The 22,286-nt window shown below is 45.9% G+C and overlaps 1 protein-coding gene across 4 annotated transcripts in view; it reads left to right on the forward strand.

Annotated features, from left to right (window-relative positions):
* The window catches only part of LOC122939270 (ATP-dependent translocase ABCB1-like), a 403,390-nt gene that overhangs the window by 354,860 nt on the left and 26,244 nt on the right, over positions 1 to 22,286 (forward strand). For all 4 annotated transcript variants that reach the window (XM_044295338.1, XM_044295337.1, XM_044295339.1 and 1 more), the window contains 2 exons: positions 1,680 to 1,820; positions 12,728 to 12,884. In XM_044295338.1, the coding sequence (XP_044151273.1) occupies positions 1,680 to 1,820; positions 12,728 to 12,884 (298 nt within the window). The remainder of the gene's footprint in view (positions 1 to 1,679; positions 1,821 to 12,727; positions 12,885 to 22,286) is intronic.

Consider the following 22,286-nt stretch of genomic DNA (forward strand, 5'->3'; position numbering starts at 1 on the left):
TTGCTGCTGCTTGATCTGCGCTGTTCTAACTCTCGTGAATTTCATCTTGCATACTGTATGCTGGAGTATCTGTACGAGCAGCATAAAGTGGTTAATGATTTCATAGAAACACAGAATGTGTCAGCAGATAAGAACCATTTGGCCCATCTTGTCTGCCCAATATACTGAATACTATGAATAGCCCCTGGCCCTATCTTATATGAAGGATGGCCTTATGCCTATTCCATGCATGCTTAAACTCCTTCACTGTATTTGCAGCTACCACTTCTGCAGGAAGGCTATTCCATGCCTCCACTACTCTCTCAGTAAAGTAATACTACCTGATATTACTTTTAAACCTTTGCCCCTCTAATTTAAAACTATGTCCTCTTGTAGCAGTTTTTCTTCTTTTAAATATTCTCTCCTCTTTTACCTTGTTGATTCCCTTTATGTATTTAAAAGTTTCTATCATATCCCCTCTGTCTCGTCTTTCTTCCAAGCTATACATGTTAAAATCCTTTAATCTTTCCTGGTAATTTTTATCCTGCAATCCATGTACCAGTTTAGTACCTCTTCTCTGAACTCTCTCCAAGGTATCATACATCTGACCACCACAGCATAGATCATGTGCTGTTTTGAGGTCACGCAGGACAGGAGAATAAGAATATCCCTTCCAGGATGACACTTCTCTCATTGAGGAACCAAATTTAACAGCTCACGATCCCCTTGTCGCTGCACAGGAAAGGGGCAATCCCCACAGCAAAATCCAATTAATTATTCCCAGCAGATGTACTTGCTTCAACCTTGTATTTTTATTCCAGGCTACATGAGCATTTCAGCTCATGTAGCCTTTCTCAACGGTACAGTTGAGAACGTCTAAATGAGCCAAAATATGTCCTGTTGATGGAGATTTTTTTCTGTAATAAAAATACAAGGTTGAAGCATGTACGTCTGCTTGGAATAATTATATGAACTTCTCTCATTGAGACATGTAAGCCAGCTTACTTTCCAAAAGAACAAGATAAACAGAATATCTCTTTATCATTAGGGAGATGGAAAAATAGTCATGATGAGTATTATATGTCAGGCAACACTGCTCTCGCTTTCTAGGAAGAATATAAGCCTTCTGGAAGGAAAGCTAGCTTGCATGTCTTGTTGAGCAAAGTGTAATCGAGGGTGTAAGATTCTAGTTCTCCTTTGCTTTTGGATGGAGAATTGGCTTGCATGTCTCGCTTTCAGTAGTAATATTGCCTTTTTTGTTTTTCATTTTGTGTCATAGGTTTTCCATGCATGATAGAAAGTATTAAAATCTTGAAAGAGTGTATTTATTATTTTATTTAATTTTGTCATGTAGAAAGGGAATCTACTAAAGTGTTTTGTATGTCAGTAATGCCCTGTTACTTTGTCCTCATCGAGGTAGCACAGCATCTATGGAAGTCCGATCACAGAGACTTAAATTTATGAATGGTACATGTGCTCAAGGATTCAAAAATAACATTGGCATGAATTTATTAAGACTGGGGTTCACATACCGCCAGTCTTGACACCCTTGCACTAGAATAAGATGCACCAAATTTATTAAAAGACAAATGCTTTAGTCGCATCTCTGGCACTCAGTGCACCAATGAGCAGTTCAAATGCTGTTTTTATGTAGTTGCTTGTCATAAAATAGATTTTCTAACATATGTGTTTTTTTTCAGGAATACATTAAAGAGCGCACCTATTTATGGATTGGCATGCGCTATAGCAGAAACTTTGCAATTCATTATATGTGCACCGGTGTTTAGCCTCGGAGGATGGCTTGTTGCACATTGCTATATATATATTGAAAATGTTTTCCTGTAAGTATTTGAATTACTTTTTTGGATGTCACTTATCAAACAAATATATTTTAATAATATTTATGACAAGAGTTGAGCGGACACCTAGATGTTCGGGTTCGACAGGTTCGGCTGAACTTCAAAAAAAAGTTTGAGTTCGGGACCCGAACTTGACCCTGAACCCCATTGAAGTCAATGGGGACCCGAACTATTGAGCACTAAATTGGCTGTAAAAATGTCATGGAACGGGCTAGAGGGCTGCAAATGCCAGCAAAATGTGGTTAAGAGCATGGCAAGTGCACTGCAAACAAATGTGGAAAGTGAAATTACTTTAAATAACATAAAATACGTAAAAATAAAAATCTTGATCTAGAAGGACGAGGTCCATATGGAGTAGGAGGTTGAGGAGGCGGTGGATGTGGCAGTGTAGGTGGAAGCGGCGGTGGAGAAGGAGGAGATAGCCTACACTGCTTTTTGGTTCTAATTTTATTTTTTAATTAGGATACCCTCCAAAAGAGTGTGAAATATCCAAAATACTAGAATAAACAATTGCGCTGTTGTATAACATTGGCTGCTTAAGGCCGGTATACATGTCTATTTTGCACAAGGTATGGACAAGTCCTGTGAGATCCATGCCTGGCTGTGGATAGGCGGCTGCGCTTGTCTGTAGGGTTGAGCGAACCCGAACTGTAAAGTTTGGGTTCGTACCGAACTTTAGGATTTTTGGACCCCGAACATTTCCATAAAAGTTCGGATTCGGTGTTTGGCGCTTTTTGAAAGGCTGCACAGCAGCCAATAAACAAGCGTCATACTACTTGCCCCAAGAGGCCATCACAACCATGCCTACTAATGGAATGGCTGTGATTGGCCAGAGCAGCATGTGACCCAGGCTCTATATAAGCTTGAGTCACATAGCGCTGCACGTCACTCTGCTGTTGCAAATGTAGGGAGAGGATGCTGCTGGACTTGTGATTTCAGGGAGAGAATACAAATAGTTGTGTGGGTGCAGAACACAATCGTTTTACCCTGCCCTGAGGCCATTGACCAAAAAAAAATATAACTTTTATAATTCTGTTAGATAGGTGGGTGGCGGCGGCGGCCATTTTATGCAAGCTCAGTGCACCAGCACTGCATCTGAGCTTTTGGGACATTGCAAATCACCAATTTTTTGGGGGCACACTACAACATCTGGATTAGTCAGTGTGCAATTTAACGTAGAAATACACCCATCATGTTCTGAGGTTTTTAAAACACACTTTTTTTTCAAAAAACAGTATTTTCCAGATCTGCAAGTGTTCAATTCAAGTTTAATATATACAGCTTTCATATTCTGTTAAAAAAAATACCTTTTGGGCAATCTACAACATCTGGATTAGTCAGTGTGCAATTTAAGCTGGAAATACACCCATCATTTTCTGGGGTTTGAAAACACACTTTTTTGTCAAAAAACTCTATTTTCAGGCAGCATCAGCACATGTGAAATTACAGGCTTATATACTACTGTCAAATTCAGTTGTTAAACACTCATTTGGGCACAAACAATTTAGTTGGCAGCTTTTGATGCAGATGTCATTGTGAGATACACCCTTAATACATTTGGGTCACATTTAGAAATTTTAAATACCGGCATTTGGTGCACCAATATTGAATTCAGTGAGATACACCCTCTACATACAGGGGTTTGAATCAGGGATTTGAAATGCAGCCATTTAGGGCAAAGAAATATTTACTTCAGGCCTACACTGGTTCAGACCGTGTGAGATACTCCCTCTAAATAAAGGGGTTTGATTCAGGGATTTTAAATACAGCCATTTTGTGCAAAGATATATTTACTTCAGGCTTACACTGGTTCAGGCCCTGTGAAATACTCCCTTTACATACAGGGGTTTGAATCAGGGTTTTGAAATACAGCCATTTGAAATACAGCCATTTTGGGCAAAGATATATTTACTTCAGGCCTACACTGGTTCAGACCGTGTGAGATACTACCTCTACATACAGGGGTTTGAATCAGGCATTAGAAATACAGCCATTTTGGGAAAATGTATATTTACTTCAGGCAAAAATATGAGGAGAGCTTCAAATAAGGGAAGTGGCCCAGGTCGTGGTGCTGCTGGTGGATCTCCTGTTGCAGGGAGAGGACGTGGTCTTTCTGTGCTAGCTACACGGACAAGTGAAACCCCTTCCTCAGGTGCGAGTAGGCAACAAAACCTGCAGCGGTATTTGGTCGGGCCTAATGCTGCTCTACGAATGGTGAGGCCTGAACAAGTGCAGGTTATAGTAGATTGGGTTTCTTACAGTGGATCCAGTTCCTTCACATTGTCTCCCACCCAGTCTCCTGCTGAAAGACCACAGTTGGCACCTGCGACTGATGTCCATCAGTCTTTTACCTCACCCCCTTGGGGGTCTGAGCCCCAAGTCATGCAGCAGTCTTTTCTGCTTTTTGATGACTGTTAGCAGGGTTTCCCAGGGCCATCCACCTAGCCCTGCCCCAGAAGTGAAAGAGATTGAGTGCACCAATGTCAAACCACTTATCTTTCAAGATGAGTACATAGGAGGACCATCGCAGCACGTCTCGGATGATGACGAAACACAGATGCCAACTGCTGGGGCTTTCGAAAGTGTGCAGACAAGGAAGGCAGGGGTAAAGACTGGGTGGAAGGTGATGTGGAGGACGATGAGGTCCTCGACCCCACATGGAATCAAGGTCATGCGAGTGACCTATGTAGTTCAGAAGAAGAGGCGGTGGTTGCACAGAGCCACCAGCACAGCAGAAGAGGGAGCAGGGTGCAAAAGCAGAGCGGCCATCCTCTAGACAATATGCCCTGCTACTGCCCACTGCAGCAAAGGACCAAGCACACCAAAGCCAGCTCCAAGGAGTTCCCTGGCATGGCAGTTCTTCAGACAATGTGCTGACGACAAGACACAAGTTGTTTGCACGCTGTGCAATCAGAGCCTGAAGCGAGGCATAAACGTTCTCAACCTGAGCACAACCTGTATGACCAGGCGTTTAAGTGGAAAGCATAAGCGGCTGTGGAGTAGACACCTCAAAAACCAAGAAAGGTCTCTGGCTCCTCCTGCTGCAGTCGCGGCCTCTTCATCCACCTCTGGAGTGACAGTGCCACCCGGCACCCTGCAAACAGAGGATCTGCAAGCAAAACCAACACCTGGGTTACCAAGCATCTCCACAATGTCCCACAGCCAATGTGGACAAGCTCACGTTTATTAAAATGAACCAGGCATGAATCCGTCAAGACTTGTGCACAATAGACATGTATACCGGCACTAACCAGCCATTGTTATACTGCAGCGCAATTGCTCATTCTTGTATTTTGGAAATGTCACACTCTTTTAGAGTGTACCCTAATAAAAAATAAATAAAAAATTTAAACCAAAAACCTGTGTTGGCTACTTCATCCTCCTCCACCACCGCTTCCACCTACACCGCTACGCCCACCGCCTCCTCAAACTCCTACTCCATATGGAACTCCACCTCGTAAATACATTTTTTTTTTATTTGTACGTATTTTATTTTATATAATGTCACTACTTTGTCAGTTACATATTCTGGTGAAATTCAGCAATTTTTGGGTGTATAGTGCCACTGCTATACTAAGTAGACAGGTTTACAAAAAAAAATAAAAAAAAATTGTCATTTACATTTTAGGGTGAAATTCACCAATTTTTTGGTGTATATCTAGTGCTATACCTATTAGGCCGGGTAAAAATGTTAATTGTCAGTTACATTTTCAGGTGAAATTTACCAATTTTGGGTTGTGATGTACCACTGCTATGCCAAGTAGGCTGGTTAACCAAAAAAATAAAAATAAATTGTCAGTTACATTTTCAGTTGAAATTCAAAACTTTTTGGGTGTGAAGTACCACTGCTATACCTAGTAGACCGGTTAAAAAAAAAAAAAGCAGTTAGGCCCCTCTCACACGGGCGAGATGTCCACGCAGGTGCAATGTGTGAGGTGAACGCATTGCACCCGCACTGAATCCGTTCATTTCATGGGGGCTGTGCACATGAGCAGTGATTTTTGGGACGCCACCGCTGTGCAAATTCAGCATTACCGAAACCAAAGAAGCGCTTATAAGACTTTGCTACCAATTACGGTTTTTCTGCGTTTTCCTTGTCTTCTGAACCCAATGACTTCAGTATCTACAAGCCACATATGTCCAATGCTGCTATACATTAATTAATGTATATGTCTATTGCTGCTGCGTATTAATTTAATATTTGTGGTCGTGGCAACCAGGGGAGCGTCCCTGCCCTACCTAACTACCCTGTTCCCTCAGCGGTTAGAGTTGTGCCGCAACCGCGCCGTAGTGGGGACGCCTGAAAGAGGGCAAAAGACACACTGGTTAGCAGGAATAATTTATTACAACATAACTCACAAAACCAAACTTTGAAAAGCCATAGACATCTCAGTATTGGGATGAGGTACATATCGGCTGAAACACGCGGAGCGCCAACGCCCTAACTTCTGGATGACATGTGCTGGCACCTGATTCTTAGAGGCTGCGGACGCGGCACCTATACGAAATGAGTGTCCTGAGATTGCGGCTGGATCACCGCCCAGACTGGCCACTAAGGAGCGTACATGAGACACGAACTGATGCGTAGTGAGTGGCATCACTCCGAATGGCAGTAAAGGACTATCCGGCCCGTGCCCAGATAACGCTGACTGCAACGGGGCACCACTGATGAGCCGTGGGGAAAAAAGACACCGGAACTGGGGGACCTGTCTGCGAGGTTTTGGACGTCCTGAGTAGTAGCACGTAACCCTCGGTGCACTGAACCAACTGGCTGACCGTGAGAAACCTGTCACTACCAGGAGAACAAGTGAACTCCCCCGGTCTTAAGAAACCATAGAAGGCTAAATAAATAGCGGACTTGAGCACCAGGCTAGGCAAGGCCCCGAAAGGGCTCCTATCCAGGACGTCGGACAAGTTGCGGAAAAGGAGCCCGGTGACAGCTTGTCTGCGCACTTGGCCTCCAGATCCACATCTGCCCAGACCCCTCAATGCAGCTTTGACGGCATGTATGGAGAAAACCGAAGCCCGTTCGGGATGACTGACCGAAAGGAAATGCTGCACCCCCGACAAGTATGTCTTCACTGTGGTATGGGATAGCCTAAGCTCTGCGTGGCAGTAGCCAATGAAAGTAAGGATGTACTCCACGAAACTGGACTCCCCCTGAGGACACTCCTGCTGAAACCTGCAAAACACCCTCCACCCGGTGTTATATGCCCTGGTCGTGTTTGCTGACAGGGACTTGGCTATTAAGGCGTGGGCCGTCTCTAGGTGTCTGGTCACATTAGTACTAATGACTCGTGGGGAGGGATGGTAGCACCCACGACATCTGCCTCTGGCATGACCTGAAAGAAAAGGGAGAAATTAGCCCTAGATAAGGCGTCAGCAGCCACGTTTTGTGAGCCTGGTACATGCGTGCTACAGACACGGAAATGATAATGAAGGGAGAGTTGAACTAAACGTCTCAAGAGACACATGACATGCAAGGATTTAGACAACCCACTATTCAAAACGTCAACCACCGCGGCGTTATCAGTAACAAACAAGACAGAGAGGTTGACCCAGTTACTGCCCCACACATGGGCGGCTACCACGATGGGGTACAGTTCGAACAGCGCTGAGGTATGTAGGAACCCTGGGATCTGTCTGACCTCAGCCGGCCATTCGTCTGCGACCCAGTGGGTGCCAAAAATAGCAGAAAACCCTGAACTAGCAGCCGCATCAGAAAACACTACCGGGGATTGGCTGGTCAACTCAGGGATAAACAAAGACACCCCATTCCATTGGCAGAGAAAGTGGTCCCACATGTGAAGGTCTGCCAAGGCCTGACTGTCCAGACGCACTGGGCTGTCCTGTTCCGGAGCCGTGGCGAGAAGCACCAGCAACCGGGAGATGAAAGACCTGCCCTGTGGGATAATGCGCATGGCGAAATTCAACATGCCCAGTAGCGACTGTAAGTCCACCTTGGTGACCACCGTCGTGACTGAGAACCTGTGGATGACTTCCCTAACCCTAGCCAACTTGTCTGACGGCAACCTGGCTAACATGCCCTGCGAGTCAAGCTCAATGCCCAGGAAGGTGATGACTGTGGACGGGCCTTCGACTTTCTTGGGGGAGACTGGTACACCTAGCTGAGAGAAACACCTCAGTAACTTCCCCAAGCCTAGGGGAGCTGCCCCTGGCCTCTCAATCAGCAGGAAGTCATCGAGATAATGGATGACGAACTCGCAACGGACTTTTTGTTCTAATATCCAATGAAGGGCCTGAGCCAGCTGATCAAAGAGCCAGGGGCTGCTCTTGGAACCGAAGGTGAGCTTGGTGGAGAAATAATATTGGTCTTTCCACTTAATGCCGTGCCACTGCCAGAGCGCTGGCATAATGGGCAGTAACTTAAAGGCATCCGAAATATCAGCCTTGGACAACATAGCTCCGGGCCCTAACTGTAAAATAATGGCGATGGCCTGATCGATGGAAGAATACCTCATGCCCACTTCCTCAGAAGGGATAAGGGAGTTAAGACTAGGGACGTGGGAACCATGTGGGGCTGATAGGTCAATGATGAGTCTCTCCTTCTTACTGAATTTGCCCGTGACTACCCCCACAGGACTGACTCTCCATCGCTGAAAGGGGGGCACCTTGAAAGGACCAATCAAGAAACCCTTAACCAGCTCAGACTCGATTAGTTTGTCAACAGACTCGGGGTTCCTGTCGGCAGACTGGAGATTCCTGCACTCATACGTGTACTCAGGTGTCGTGATCAACCCCGTATGAAAGCCCTTGCAGAATCCAGCAACTAGAAACTGCACGAACCCTGGATTATGATGTCCCTGCAAAAGCTCTAATAAACAATCGGTATTGACCACACTCATGTAGGCTTTAACTGATTTTAATAAGCATGCAGCTCTGGGGTGGGCCCTAAAGCAATTGGTACAGATATGTAGAAGACGGCATTGACCAAAATTACAAGACCCGAAATTAAAATTATTACAAATCTGGGACCTACCCAACTGCACGATGGGCCGGCCTAACTTGTCGACTGAGCTGGGAGGTCTGAACACATCGAGAGGCCCAGCCGACGAGCCGGAAGGGAAAGACTGAGCACTGCTGGCTGATTTGTGGCACCACTCGGTAGAGTGGAAGATGGACTGACAGGCCGAACAGGAGGGAGCTTTAAGACCTGCGAAATGCCGGCAAAATAATTCAGTATCCAAGTTGGACCAATCTGTGACATAACCAAACTGAGTAAAAGCCGCTACTGCCTTGGCCGAAAAGGAACAATGGTAGTCATAAAACGAAACCCCTCCATACTTATGACCCAACTCCGTCACACGAAAAAGGTAAAGATCAAGCTCCTCCCTCCTATCCAGCCTAGCCGAACATATAACATCTCTGAAAAGGCTAAAAGCCATTACAAATTCGGGAATGGTTAACTTGCGGTTAAGCCTGTGGTCGCGGCCTCTCAGTACCACCGAGACTTCCCCGCAAGCTATAACCTTGTTATCGGACAGATCCCTGGAAGCTATCAGTAAAGATGCAAGGTTAACATCCCTACCCTCTAGGATGTCTTTCCTGACGTTGGTCGGGACAAAATGAGAGGGCGCCACATTGGGAACAGCCAGGGCAGTACGGGTTTCCCCTAGGGCAGAGGTAGTGGCTACTGGAACATCAGGGGGGGGAGCAGGAACGACCGAGTCGCGAGACTCCACTGACTCCAACCTCGCTTGTAAGGAAGTTACAGCTGCCGTAAGGCCGTTCAGCATGACATGTAGCTGCTCAAGCGATGTTTGCACCGTGGACATGGGGAGTACGTCTTGACTGGAGGCCACAGAGTCTTTCCATAACCGATATAATTCCGCCTTCCTGGCGGCAGCCGGGAAGGGGATACCCTTCTTAGTTAGTTCTGACATGAGTCTAGGGATAGTCCAAGCTCTCAGAGACGGTAAACTGCCCCCTTCAGACACTCCTGCCACATTCTCATCCACGGACGCCTCGACAATGTCCGATGCGTGCGACATCACAGCTGTGGAAACAGTAACGTAAGTGACCAGCGACACTGGATGACCGCCAGCACCAGTGACCAGCCCGGCCGTGTATCAAGGTGACCCGCCCCCGTGAGCTCCGCACAATAACACCAGAAGGACCGTGAGGAAGTGGACCGTAACCGACACCCATAAGTACCATGCAGAGAAAACATGATATACTTACCGGCTTGGAAAACTACAGAAAGACCACCGAGGGGAGTTAGAAAATAATGAAACCTGAACGTGAGACAGAGCATGAGACACGACCCTGCTAGTATGGCCTCTACGCCCCCTATCCCCGTCTGTACCCCTACTACCTTACCGACAGGCCACAACCTCAGGACGTAAGTAAGACCGACTATGACCTAGAAGCAAAACGATAAGCATCAACTCTGGATGCGCAAGCAAAGCAGAACAACCAAGCGAAAAGTAAGACATGAAGACGTGGTAGTGAACCTAGAGAGCAGCCAGTAGGAGGAGGCCAGCCGACGGCTAACGCCCGTACCCCCTGGCCGACCTTAATGTAATCACGGATCCCTGCCTATCTAAGCGGCACGGCGGCCCGTGCCAGACTTTAAAGCGGGTGAGGGGCGGGACCACCGCGCCACCCACGCCCCCCCAACGATGACCACGTGGGGAGCACGAAACTCCCAGGCATCGAGGGACGGCGCGGGGGAACACTCTCTGCTCGGTGGCCTCCACCCCACACGGACGCCATTCGTGACCCACGTGGGGAGCACGCGCTACTCCCTGATAGAGAGCCCGGTGCGGGGGGGGCCCTTCGATCTCCATGGCCGACCCACCTGCCGGCCGGGCGCATCTATCACGTGGGGAGCAGCGCTGCACCCTGGCATGGACCGGTAAGGGGGGTAGCCCAGCAACGTGGGCCCCGCCCCCACCAGTCGGTGAAATGTTGCCACGTGGGGGGCCGCACCGTTCCCTGGCAGAGCGCCCAGTGCGGGGGAGCCCCCCAAAGCCTGAGGGACTGACCTTCCGCCGGCTGAGCACCCTACCACGTGGGGACACGGCGCAAACCCCCTGACATAGAGTCGGGCAGGGGGAGGCACTAAACATCAAAGCCCCGCCCCCCGCCGGGAAATAGCGTGCCACGAGGGGGGCAGCACTGCACCCAGGCAGAGCGCCCAGAGCGGGGGACCCCCATAGCCTAAGGGGCTGACCCTCCGCCGGCTGGGCGCTCCACCACGTGGGGACCCAGCGCAACCCCCTGACACAAGCCGGGCGGGGGGAGGCCCGAAACATCCTGACTCCGCCCCCCGCCGGACAAACTAGCGTGGGAGGCCGCCCTGCTCCCAGCAGAACGCACAGTGCGGGGGAGCCCCCCCCTTCGCCTGAGGGGCTGTCCCGCCGCCGGCTGTGCGCACTGCAGCGAGGGGAGTCAGCGCGGCCTCCTGACATATTGCCGGAGCGGAGAGCTCCCCGGCGTGCACGCCCCCAGCTGCCAGCGAACTCACCGGCACCACGAGGGGGGGGAGGAGAACAGCTGTCCTACGGCCATGCATTGTCCGGAGCACGGGGTCCCCACTCACCAAGGGGCCGACCGTGCTTACCGGACCCGAATGTTGCTTACCGTCGCCTGCAGGATCGTTGCCAGGTACGTGCTCAACCAGAACGCTGAACGACGTACAAGGTGGGAGGGGCGCAAGCCGTTGAAGTAGGCAGGCCAGCCCCTCCCACAAATCCAGGCCAATGAATCGGCCTTTCACAAATGCCGCTGCTATTCAATTAACACATTGACTTTTAGTGCACATGCCTTATATTGCTGCTATTACGGTTTAAAGTGTTTTATAATATTTTATAGTTTTTTATTGGTGATTTTTATTGGTGAATTATATTGCTATATTCTATTGTCATTGTGGGAATAAATATCCTTATCAATTTACTCCATACTTGAGTGCCTGGTTTATCCTATATTACTACAAGAAACCAGTTGGCAGATTAAATAAGCTGATGTAAATAAAGGGGTAACAAGGAGCCTCTCTGTTCAGGCAAAGTGAGACATTTCTTGGCAGGTTTGTGTAATGTGAAGTGATACCAGCTGACATAGGACTACTGTGCTCACATATGGAAAGGCTGATGGCAGCTGTTATAAGAAGCTTTAGATGACTTTATATGCTACTATGTTTCATTATTTTATACGTTTGCTGTTTTATACTTAGGGTACTTTCACACTTGCGTTTTTCTTTTCCGGCATAGAGTTCCGTCACAGGGGCTCTATACCGGAAAATAACTGATCAGGCATATCCCCATGCATTCTGAATGGAGAGTAATCCGTTCAGTTTGCATCAGGATGTCTTCAGTTCAGTGGTTTTGACTGATCAGGCAAAAGAGAAAACCGTAGCATGCTATGGTTTTATCTCCGGCGAAAAAAACTGAAGACTTGCCTGAATGCCGGATCCGGCATTTTTTTCCATAGGAATGTATTAGTGCCGGATCCGGCATTAAAAATACCGGAATGCCGGATCCGTCCTTCCGGTCTGCGCATGCGCAGACCTTTAAAAATGAAAAATTAAAATGAAAAAATAAAAAAAAATGATCCGTTTTGCCTGATGACACCGGAAAAACGGATCCGGTATTGCAATGCATTTTTCTGACTGATCAGGCATTTTTCTGACTGATCAGGATCTTGATCAGTCTGAAAAATGCCTGATCAGTCAGAAAAAATGACATCCGTTTGCATACAGTTTGCCTGATCAGGCAGTCAGTTCAGGCAACGGAACTGCCTGCCGGAATCAAGCAACGCAAGTGTGAAAGTACCCTTACCTATTCTTTTATGTAAAGTTGCAAATTATTTAATGATCATTTAACTATTTAAATTATTAATTATATTATTTCTGATGTGTCTTCTTTTAGAACAATTTTCATAGTTTCTTTTACTGCTCGTAAAGTGGCGCATCCAGATTCCTTCACATTAAATTTAGGAGCTGCAAAATTTTCAGCTGAACGCATTTTTAAACTGGTGGATAGAATTCCAGCTATTGACATCTACAGTGAAGAAGGGCAAACTTTGGTAAATATATATTTCTCCTTTTTTACACAGTGTTTAGTACATTTGTTAGAGAGACTGAAGTGGGTGGGAAAATGCTCTGTAATGCCCAGTGGCGGATCTAGAGCCTGGTCTCGGGAGGGGCACTTCCAGATTATTTTCTGTCCGCCGCCACAAAACAATGGTGCTTATAGAACAGACTACACAGTGTAGCGGTATACTGTATATTGTGTGTCACAGTGTAGGCTATATGTGTATAAAAAAACATATTTCACATGAAAACTTAGTTACTTGGCCCTTGGGGATCTTGGACACCACTTCCACACTTTGGCCGGGGGCTCGGTGGAGCTGATGCTGTGTTTTATCCTAATGAGAAAGATTTCATAATAAGGATTTGGAAAAGAGGCAGAGGGATAACAGAGCAGGGAGAGGCTGGTGCTGCTACTAGGGAGTCATACCATGGGGGAGTAATAAAGCCCACCATAATGCCCCCCCAGTAGAAATAATTCTCCTTATAATGTGACAGTGCAAAAAATACCCCCTTGTAATGACCCCAGTTGAGCTAATGTCTCCTATAGTGCCCCCATAATGTGCCAGTTAATACCCCAATATAATGCCCCCAGTAAATGCCTCCATAGTGCTCCTCTCCCCCCCCCCCCTTTCTCCTAGTGCCCCACATAATGTACCAGTATAAAATGCCTCAGTAGATGCCCTCAGTGTCCCCCATAATTTGCAAGTATAAAATTCCCCTTCTTAGTACCCCCTGTAGATGACCCCATAGTACTTCTCTCCCCCCTTCCCCATAGTACCCACCTTAATGTGTCCTAGTATAAAATTATACTGTACAGAGCCCCCCATATAAAATACCCCTTCTTTGTGTCTATAGTGCCCCCAATAATGTGCCAGTAATAAAAGCACTCCCCCCAATCATGTACCAGTAATAAAAGCACTCCCCCAATCATGTGCCAGTGATAAAAGCACTCCCCCAATCATGTGCCAGTAATAAAAGAACTCCCCCCAATCATGTGCCAGTAATAAAAGCACTCACCCCCAATCATGTGCCAGTAATAAAAGCACTCACCCCCAATCATGTGCCAGTAATAAAATCACTCACCCCCAATCATGTGCCAGTAATAAAAGCACTCACCTCCAATCATGTGCCAGTAATAAAAGCACTCACCCCCAATCATGTGCCAGTAATAAAAGCACTTACCCCCAATCATGTGCCAGTAATAAAAGCACTCACCCCCAATCATGTGCCAGTAATAACAGCCCCCCCATTCATGTGCCAGTAATAACAGCCCCCCCCCCCCATTATGTGCCAGTAAAAGTGTTGTGTATATATATAAAAAATAAACACTTATACTTACCTCCTTGTCAGCGATGCGATGCAGGCCTCTTCCGGCCTGTGTCCCGCGCTGTACGGCTCAGGCGGCGCAATGACGTCAGCCTATTAGAGGAACAGGGTAGGGACACACCTCTCCCCTGCTCCTCAGCACAGCCATCTGGGGGGGGGGGGGAAATTGCCCCGTTGCCCCCCCCCCCGGATCCGACACTGGTAATGCGTGATATTAATGCAGTAAAATTCCAATAATGGATGACAAAGGTTTTGGATTATCGACTACTAATGGAATTTGAGAGTTTAGACTAGAGGTGAGCAAATTTCAAAAAAATTTAAATCGGCCGGTTCGCCAATGTGGTTAGAGACAAATTTATTTTTTGTGAATCACGTTAAAAACGGCTATTTCCTGGCTGCAGAGAGCCTTTATAATGGTGTAGAACACTGTCCCTTGCAGTAACACGCATAGCGAGTCTGCTGTGGTAGTGAAATAATACTGTGAGTCAGTATGACACGCAGATGCCAGGCCTCGCTCTTAGAATCACTGCACACTTCACTTATTTGGGCAGTTACGGGGCCAAAACTGACCAAATAACTTAAGTCTGAACTCAGCCTTAAAGGTCAATGTTAGCATCAAGAAGATGCACACTCCTTTTACACTGTCGTCAGCTGATTCCACATAGATGTCTATGTAAGACAGTGAACCGGGGAGGGATACAGCGAAGTCATAGAATAAGGAAAGCGACACGAACACCAGCTCCTGATGCAAAAACAGTAACTTTACTGAACTGGGGAATAAACAGTAGTATTAACAGTATGGACAACCGTGGTTACAGAGAGTATATATTACATATATATAAAATACAATAAACACCTCACATTCCTTTCTCTTACCCCCAAATGACACTGGTCACGTGCCCTGAGTACTCCCAGCCTGGACGCTGGAGTGGCCTTGTAGTGTAGCAACAGTGGAGTGTCCAGAATACCCTATACCACAGGCTCAGAGTCACGGTACCAGCCCAATGGAAAAACCGTACCCAAAGCGGCGTACACAGCAGAGCCCGCAAGTCCCTGCCACAACATGTGATGCGCTATATAGAAAGTATATTATTGGTATATAACACCCCTGTTTCAATCAGTTTTTTGGGGGGGCAACTGGTAAATCACACCAGTAGAAATTATTTGTTCCAATAGCGTTTGTCCCTCTATCTAGCTGCAGTATCGCAGCAGAACCGCACACAACTGCTGCACTATAATATACTTTCTATGTTAGAAAGTATATTATAAGTATATTACACCCCTCAGTAAGTCACACTTATACCAGTCCTTAAAAGGACTTTTGTGGCCCTATTAGCTAGCATTTTTGCGTCCCTAACAGCCTGTTCCTGCTCCACACAAAAAAAGCAATGGTCGAGGCTCACCTGGTCCCATATTGAAGTGCAGGCACGGATATTTGCCAGGAACTCAGTAATAATGGAAATATAAGTAAAAGAGGAGATCCAGCTTCCAATCAACCATATAAATGCTTTAATGAAAAAATGTGCTAAAATCCAGACATGTACATCAGGTCTACGCGTTTTAGATAAAAAAATTCAGATCCTTACTCATGGCAACTTGATGATGTAGACACCAGCGTTAAATAAGGAGCAGGTCAAACATATCAGGTGGACACAATCAACACATAGCTCCATCTCTAACACATAAAAACATAATGCTAAAAAATAGAAAGAAAGAGAAGAAAAAGATCTTCAAAGAAAACTAAAAAGGTACCACGGTCAGTAATGTAATATAAGATCGTGCCTATGGTTCAAACCCATTGGTTCACAAGTACCCATGGCAAAAATCTAGAAGGATTCTCTATTTAAAAGAGCTCTCCTATGATCACCTCCACGTTTGGGAAATTTAATCCGTTCCACTCCCTGTCCCACAAGGCTACTGGTATCACTTGCATGACATGCCGCATAGTGTGAACTGACCGCAGAAACATTGTGGGTCAGCGCATGCGGAATATCAGAGATATGTCGGCGAATTCTGGTTTTGAGGCTGTTGGAAGTACAGCCTATGTACTGTAAGCGGCATGTCATGCAGGTGATGCAGTATACCACAAAACTGGTATTATGATGTATTGTTTCAAAGTAAAAGTTTTTTGATTAGATACAGAGACAACAGTTTGGCCAGTAGAAAGGTGCTTACAGCAGGTGCAGATACGCACTTGTAGTTGCCTTTAAAACGTAGCCAACTCTGCTGTGTCTGCAGATCGTCCATGAACAGACTAGGGCTGATACTTTGACCCAGAGTTGGAGCTCGACGAGCAATGCATTTAATATTTGAACTGAGGACACCAGACCACTGCTCGTCCCTGCTGCGCAGGGACGGATTTTTTCTGATTATATGACAGATCTTATTAAATTCTGCACTATAGCTCCTGAAGAAAACTGGGGCTCTGTTCTTAGGGACCTCATTAGTAAGGTTAGAGAGACTGCTAGCCCTTTTCTTTGGAAAGACTAAATCTATCCGTGGTTTCGATTTGACTTGTATCGCGGCCTGTGTTAAACTGCTACTGTTGTATCCCCGGGCAACAAGGCGCTCAGCAGCTAGGTTGAGCTCTTCCCTGAAGCCCGTGTCACTGGAGCAATTCCGTCTATGGCGTATAAATTCGCCTCTAGGGATATTGAATACAACTTGAGCAGGATGACACGAGGATACAAAAAGAGTGCTGTTACCCGCAGGCTCCTTGCGGTAAGTGCAGGTGACTACATTAGATTCGGTAACATTGCCCTCCAAAGTCAAATAAAAAAACGCGATAGATGTACAGTTGAAGTTGAGAGTAAATTTCAGATTCAAAGTGTTGCTATTTAGGAACTCCCCAAACAGTGGTATGGCAGCAAGGTCACCTGACCAGATGAACAATAAATCATCAATATAATGGACATACTACTGTAATGAAGGGGCCCAAATATTGTAATCTGAGAAAAGATGGCAAGATTCCCACCACGCCATGTAGATGTTAGCCATAGAGGGCGAGAATTTCGCCCCCATGGAAACACCGGAGAAAAAAGCGGTGATTAAACATGAATACATTGTATACATCAATACATTGTGTTTAAGTAGGAAAAAGACAACATCACATATGTAGTCCTGGAATTCCAGACTAAAATCAGCATAAGTATTCAGAAACCAACGTAAAGAAGCTATGGCTGAGTGGTGAGGAATGACAGTTTATAGGGATGTAACATCCGCAGTTATCCAGACACACTCCGGCTTCCAAAGAAATTCGTGGAAGGACTGAAGTACAGTTCTAGTATCTAAAAGGAAGCCCGGAATAGTCTGGACAAGTGGCTGCAATAAACTGTCAACCCAAGCAGACAACCGCTCCGTGAATGAGCCAAGGCCATCTCTAGTTCTAAATGCCTGTGCAGGGCTGATACTGCCTTTTTGGCAAAGAAATGAAGGCTTGGGACTCTCCACCTTGGCTCGGCACAAGCCATCAGTTCTCTGAAAGGTGCAGAGTCTACCACTTGAAAAAGGAGGGACTGCAGCACCAGCAACTTGGCCAGGAACACATTTAGCTTCTGCACCGTTGGATGAGTGCACGCATACTGTTGTCTCTTGGCAATCGGTGATCGATTGCTGATGGAATGACTGAGGAGGAGGAGCAGGAATATCAGGAAGAGCAGATGATGGGAAGGCCAGACAGCTCCCTTCCGCTGAGGTGGTGGAGCCATGACTGCCTGAAATCGGGTGCGTGCAACTGGGTGATGCAGCGGTTGCTGGGGCAGGCTGGACCACCACATCGGAGCCACGGTTCTCCCAGGCTACTTTATGGTGATGCTGCAGATGCTTACGCAGGGCCCTGACACCCTGGCCACGCTTCAGCTTCTGCCCACAGATTCTACAAATGGCCATGTTTACTTCATCCGGCTGATTAACAAACTGCCACACCGCCGAGTAGGTGATTTTACACCAACACTCCGCACTGACTCACTGGTACCGCCACTGCTTCCGTCAACCCCCTGCACCACTACTTTCCAAGCAGGTAGTCTCCTGTGAAGCAGGTGGTCTACCCAGGCACATTTGGCTCCTGACGTCCCACTGCTGCCGCCCTGCTGACTCCCAGCCACGCTATCGACTTGCTGGCTCCACCTCTGCCTCACGGGCAAGCTGCCACCCTCTTCTCCTGTTGATGATGGAGCCCCTAATTCACCCGGTTCCCAAGTGCGATCAGCTACATCATCATAGAGTACTGTCTACACGTCACTGATGTCCTCTTCAATGGTCTCTGGGTCAGGAGCCTGACCACTCGCAACACCAGCTCCCACGCCACTCTCCTCATCACTACTTGCCCGCCTACCAGAGGAAGCGGAGGATGTCTCCACCACATCTTTGCTGGCCAGTAGCTGTTGACTGTCCTCTAGTAGCTCGTCCTCACTGTATAGTGGACATATAACCGCACCGCTGAACTGCAAATATATATTTTTTGTGCCACTAATACATGCAAAAAAGGGCTTTAGAACCTAGAACTGCACGGGTGAACGCAAATAATATATATTTTTTGCCAATTATACCCGCAAAAAAGGCTTTAGAACATAACTGTACCGCAAAACTGCAAATAATATACATTTTTGTGCCACTAATACATGCCAAAAAGGACTTCAGAACAAATAACTGTACCTTTGAACGTCAAATAGTATATATTTTTTGCCACTAATACACGCCAAAAAGGGCTTGAGAACATATACTGTAACTGCATGGCTGAACGGCAAATATATATTTTTTGCCACTAATACATGTCAAATAGGGCTATAATTTTCTCACTTCACCACACAACGGCAAATACTTTTTTTTGTGCCACTAATACATGCCTAAAAGGGCTTTAGAACATATAACTGCACCACTAAATGGCAAATAATAATATATATTTTTATTTTTCACTAATACACGCCAGTAAGGGCTTTAGTACATATAACTTCACAGCTGACCAGAAAAGGCCATTATTTTTTTCCACTTATACACACCAGAAAAGGCTTTAGAACATATAACTGCACTGCTGAACGGCAAATATAAATTTTTTCACCACTAATGCACGCCATAAAGAGCTGTAATTTTCTCACTTAACCACAAACGCAAATCTTTTTTTTTGGTGCCACTAATACACACAAAAAGGGGCTTTAGAACAAATAATATATATTTTTTTGCCACTAATACATGCCAAAAAGTGCTTTAGAACAAATAACTGCACCACTGAATGGCAAAAATATATTTTTTGCCACTAATACATGCCAAAAAGGGCTGCAATTTTCTCACTTCAACACACAACGGCAAATACTTTTTTTGTGCCAATAATTCACAAAAAAGGACTTTAGAACATATAACTGCATCACTGAACGGCAAATAATATATATTTTGTTGGCACTAATACACTCCAGTAAGGGCTTTAGTACATATAACTTCACAGCTGACTGGCAAATAAGCCATTATTTTTCCACTTATAAACACCACAAAAGGCTTTAGAACATACAGGTCCTTCTAAAAAAATTAGCATATTGTGATAAAGTTCATTATTTTCTGTAATGTACTGATAAACATTAGACTTTCATATATTTTAGATTCATTACACACAACTGAAGTAGTTCAAGCCTTTTAATGTTTTAATATTGATGATTTTGGCATACAGCTCATGAAAACCCAAATTTCCTATCTAAAAAAATTAGCATATTTCATCCGACCAATAAAAGAAAAGTGTTTTTAATACAAAAAAAGTCAACCTTCAAATAATTATGTTCAGTTATGCACTCAATACTTGGTCGAGAATCCTTTTGCAGAAATAACTGCTTCAATGCGGCGTGGCATTAAGGCAATCAGCCTGTGGCACTGCTGAGGTGTTATGGAGGCCCAGGATGCTTCGATAGCGGCCTTAAGCTCATCCAGAGTGTTGGGTCTTGCGTCTCTCAACTTTCTCTTCCCAATATCCCACAGATTCTCTATGGGGTTCAGGTCAGGAGAGTTGGCAGGCCAATTGAGCACAGTAATACCATGGTCAATAAACCATTTACCAGTGGTTTTGGCACTGTGAGCAGGTGCCAGGTCGTGTTAAAAAATGAAATCTTCATCTCCATAAAGCTTTTCAGCAGATGGAAGCATGAAGTGCTCCAAAATCTCCTGATAGCTAACTGCATTGACCCTGCCCTTGATAAAACACAGTGGACCAACTCCAGCAGCTGACATGGCACCCCAGACCATCGCTGACTGTGGGAACTTGACACTGGACTTCAGGCATTTTGGCATTTCCCTCTCCCCAGTCTTCCTCCAGACTCTGGCACCTTGATTTCCGAATGACATGCAACAGTCCAGTGCTGCTTCTCTGTAGCCCAGGTCAGGCGCTTCTGCCGCTGTTTCTGGTTCAAAAGTGGCTTGACCTGGGGAATGCGGCACCTGTAGCCCATTTCCTGCACACGCCTGTACACGGTGGCTCTGGATGTTTCTACTCCAGACTCAGTCCACTGCTTCCGCAGGTCCCCCAAGGTCTGGAATCGGTCCTTCTCCACAATCTTCCTCAGGGTCTGGTCACCTCTTCTCGTTGTGCAGCGTTTTCTGCCACACTTTTTCCTTCCCACAGACTTCCCACTGAGGTGCCTTGATACAGCACTCTGGGAACAGCCTATTCGTTCAGAAATTTCTTTCTGTGTCTTACCCTCTTGCTTGAGGGTGTCAATGATGGCCTTCTGGACAGAAGTCAGGTCGGCAGTCTTACCCATGATTGCGGTTTTGAGTAATGAACCAGGCTGGGAGTTTTTAAAAGCCTCAGGAATCTTTTGCAGGAGTTTAGAGTTAATTAGTTGATTCAGATGATTAGGTTAATAGCTCGTTTAGAGAACCTTTTCATGATATGCAAATTTTTTTAGATAGGAATTTGGGGTTTTCATGAGCTGTATGCCAAAATCATCAATATTAAAACAATAAAAGGCTTGAACTACTTCAGTTGGTGTGTAATGAATCTAAAATATATGAAAGTCTAATGTTTATCAGTACATTACAGAAAATAATGAACTTTATCACAATATGCAAATTTTTTTAGAAGGACCTGTATACCGTATTTATCGACATATAACACGCATTCATTTTAAGAGGGAAATTTCAGGAATTTTTTTTTTATTTCAAATAGAGAACTTTGAAGCAAAATAAGGGTAGCTCAGAACTTTTTTTTATTAATATTATTACCACTTATAAGGTAAATAATGTAAAAGGATGGCACTTATGGGGCTCTGTGGATGACACTTATGTCATCCACAGATCCCCATAAGTGTCATCTACAGATCCCCCATCAGATGGATCAGTGTGGAGAGAGGAGGCGGGGACACTCATGGCGGGGCCCGGTGCAGTGACTCTACTCTAATACACCGGGCCCCGCAACTGTTAAACATTCAATCTGATCTCTTGTAGACGCACTGTACGGTACTTACTGTAGTACCGGAGGTATAACATTAAGACGGCGCAGACCGGCATCTCCCTCGGTCATGCGCCGCCTGCCCCAGCTCCCTCCTGATGCGCCGCCTGCCCCAGCTCCCTCCTCATGCGTCGCCTGCCCCAGCTCCCTCCTCATGCACCGCCTGCCTGCTTATCTCACTTTATGAATGAACAGGCAGGCGGCGCATTACAGAGTGAGCTGGGGCAGGCGCCGCATGACAGAGGGAGCTGGGACAGGCGGCGCATGAGGAGGGAGCTGCGGCATGGCTTCTTAACATTATATCGGCGTATAACACGCATACATCATTTGCCCCCTATTTTCAGGGGGAAAAAGTGTGTGTTATACGCCGATAAATACGGTAACTGCCCTTTTTGGCATGTATATTAGTGGCACACAAAAAAATATTTGCCGTTGTGTGGTGAAGGGAGTAAATTACAGCACTTTATAGCGTGTATTAGTGGTGAAAAAATATATATTTGCTGTTCAGCGGTGTAGTCATAGGTTCTAAAGCCCTTTTTGGCATGTATTAGTGGCAAAAAAATATATATTATTTGCCGTTCAGTGGTGCAGTTATATGTTCTAAAGCCCCTTCTTGGGTGTATTAGCGGCAAATATATATATT

The sequence above is a fragment of the Bufo gargarizans genome, chromosome 5, assembly GCF_014858855.1.
Source record: "Bufo gargarizans isolate SCDJY-AF-19 chromosome 5, ASM1485885v1, whole genome shotgun sequence".
NCBI classification, from domain to species: Eukaryota; Metazoa; Chordata; class Amphibia; order Anura; family Bufonidae; genus Bufo; species Bufo gargarizans.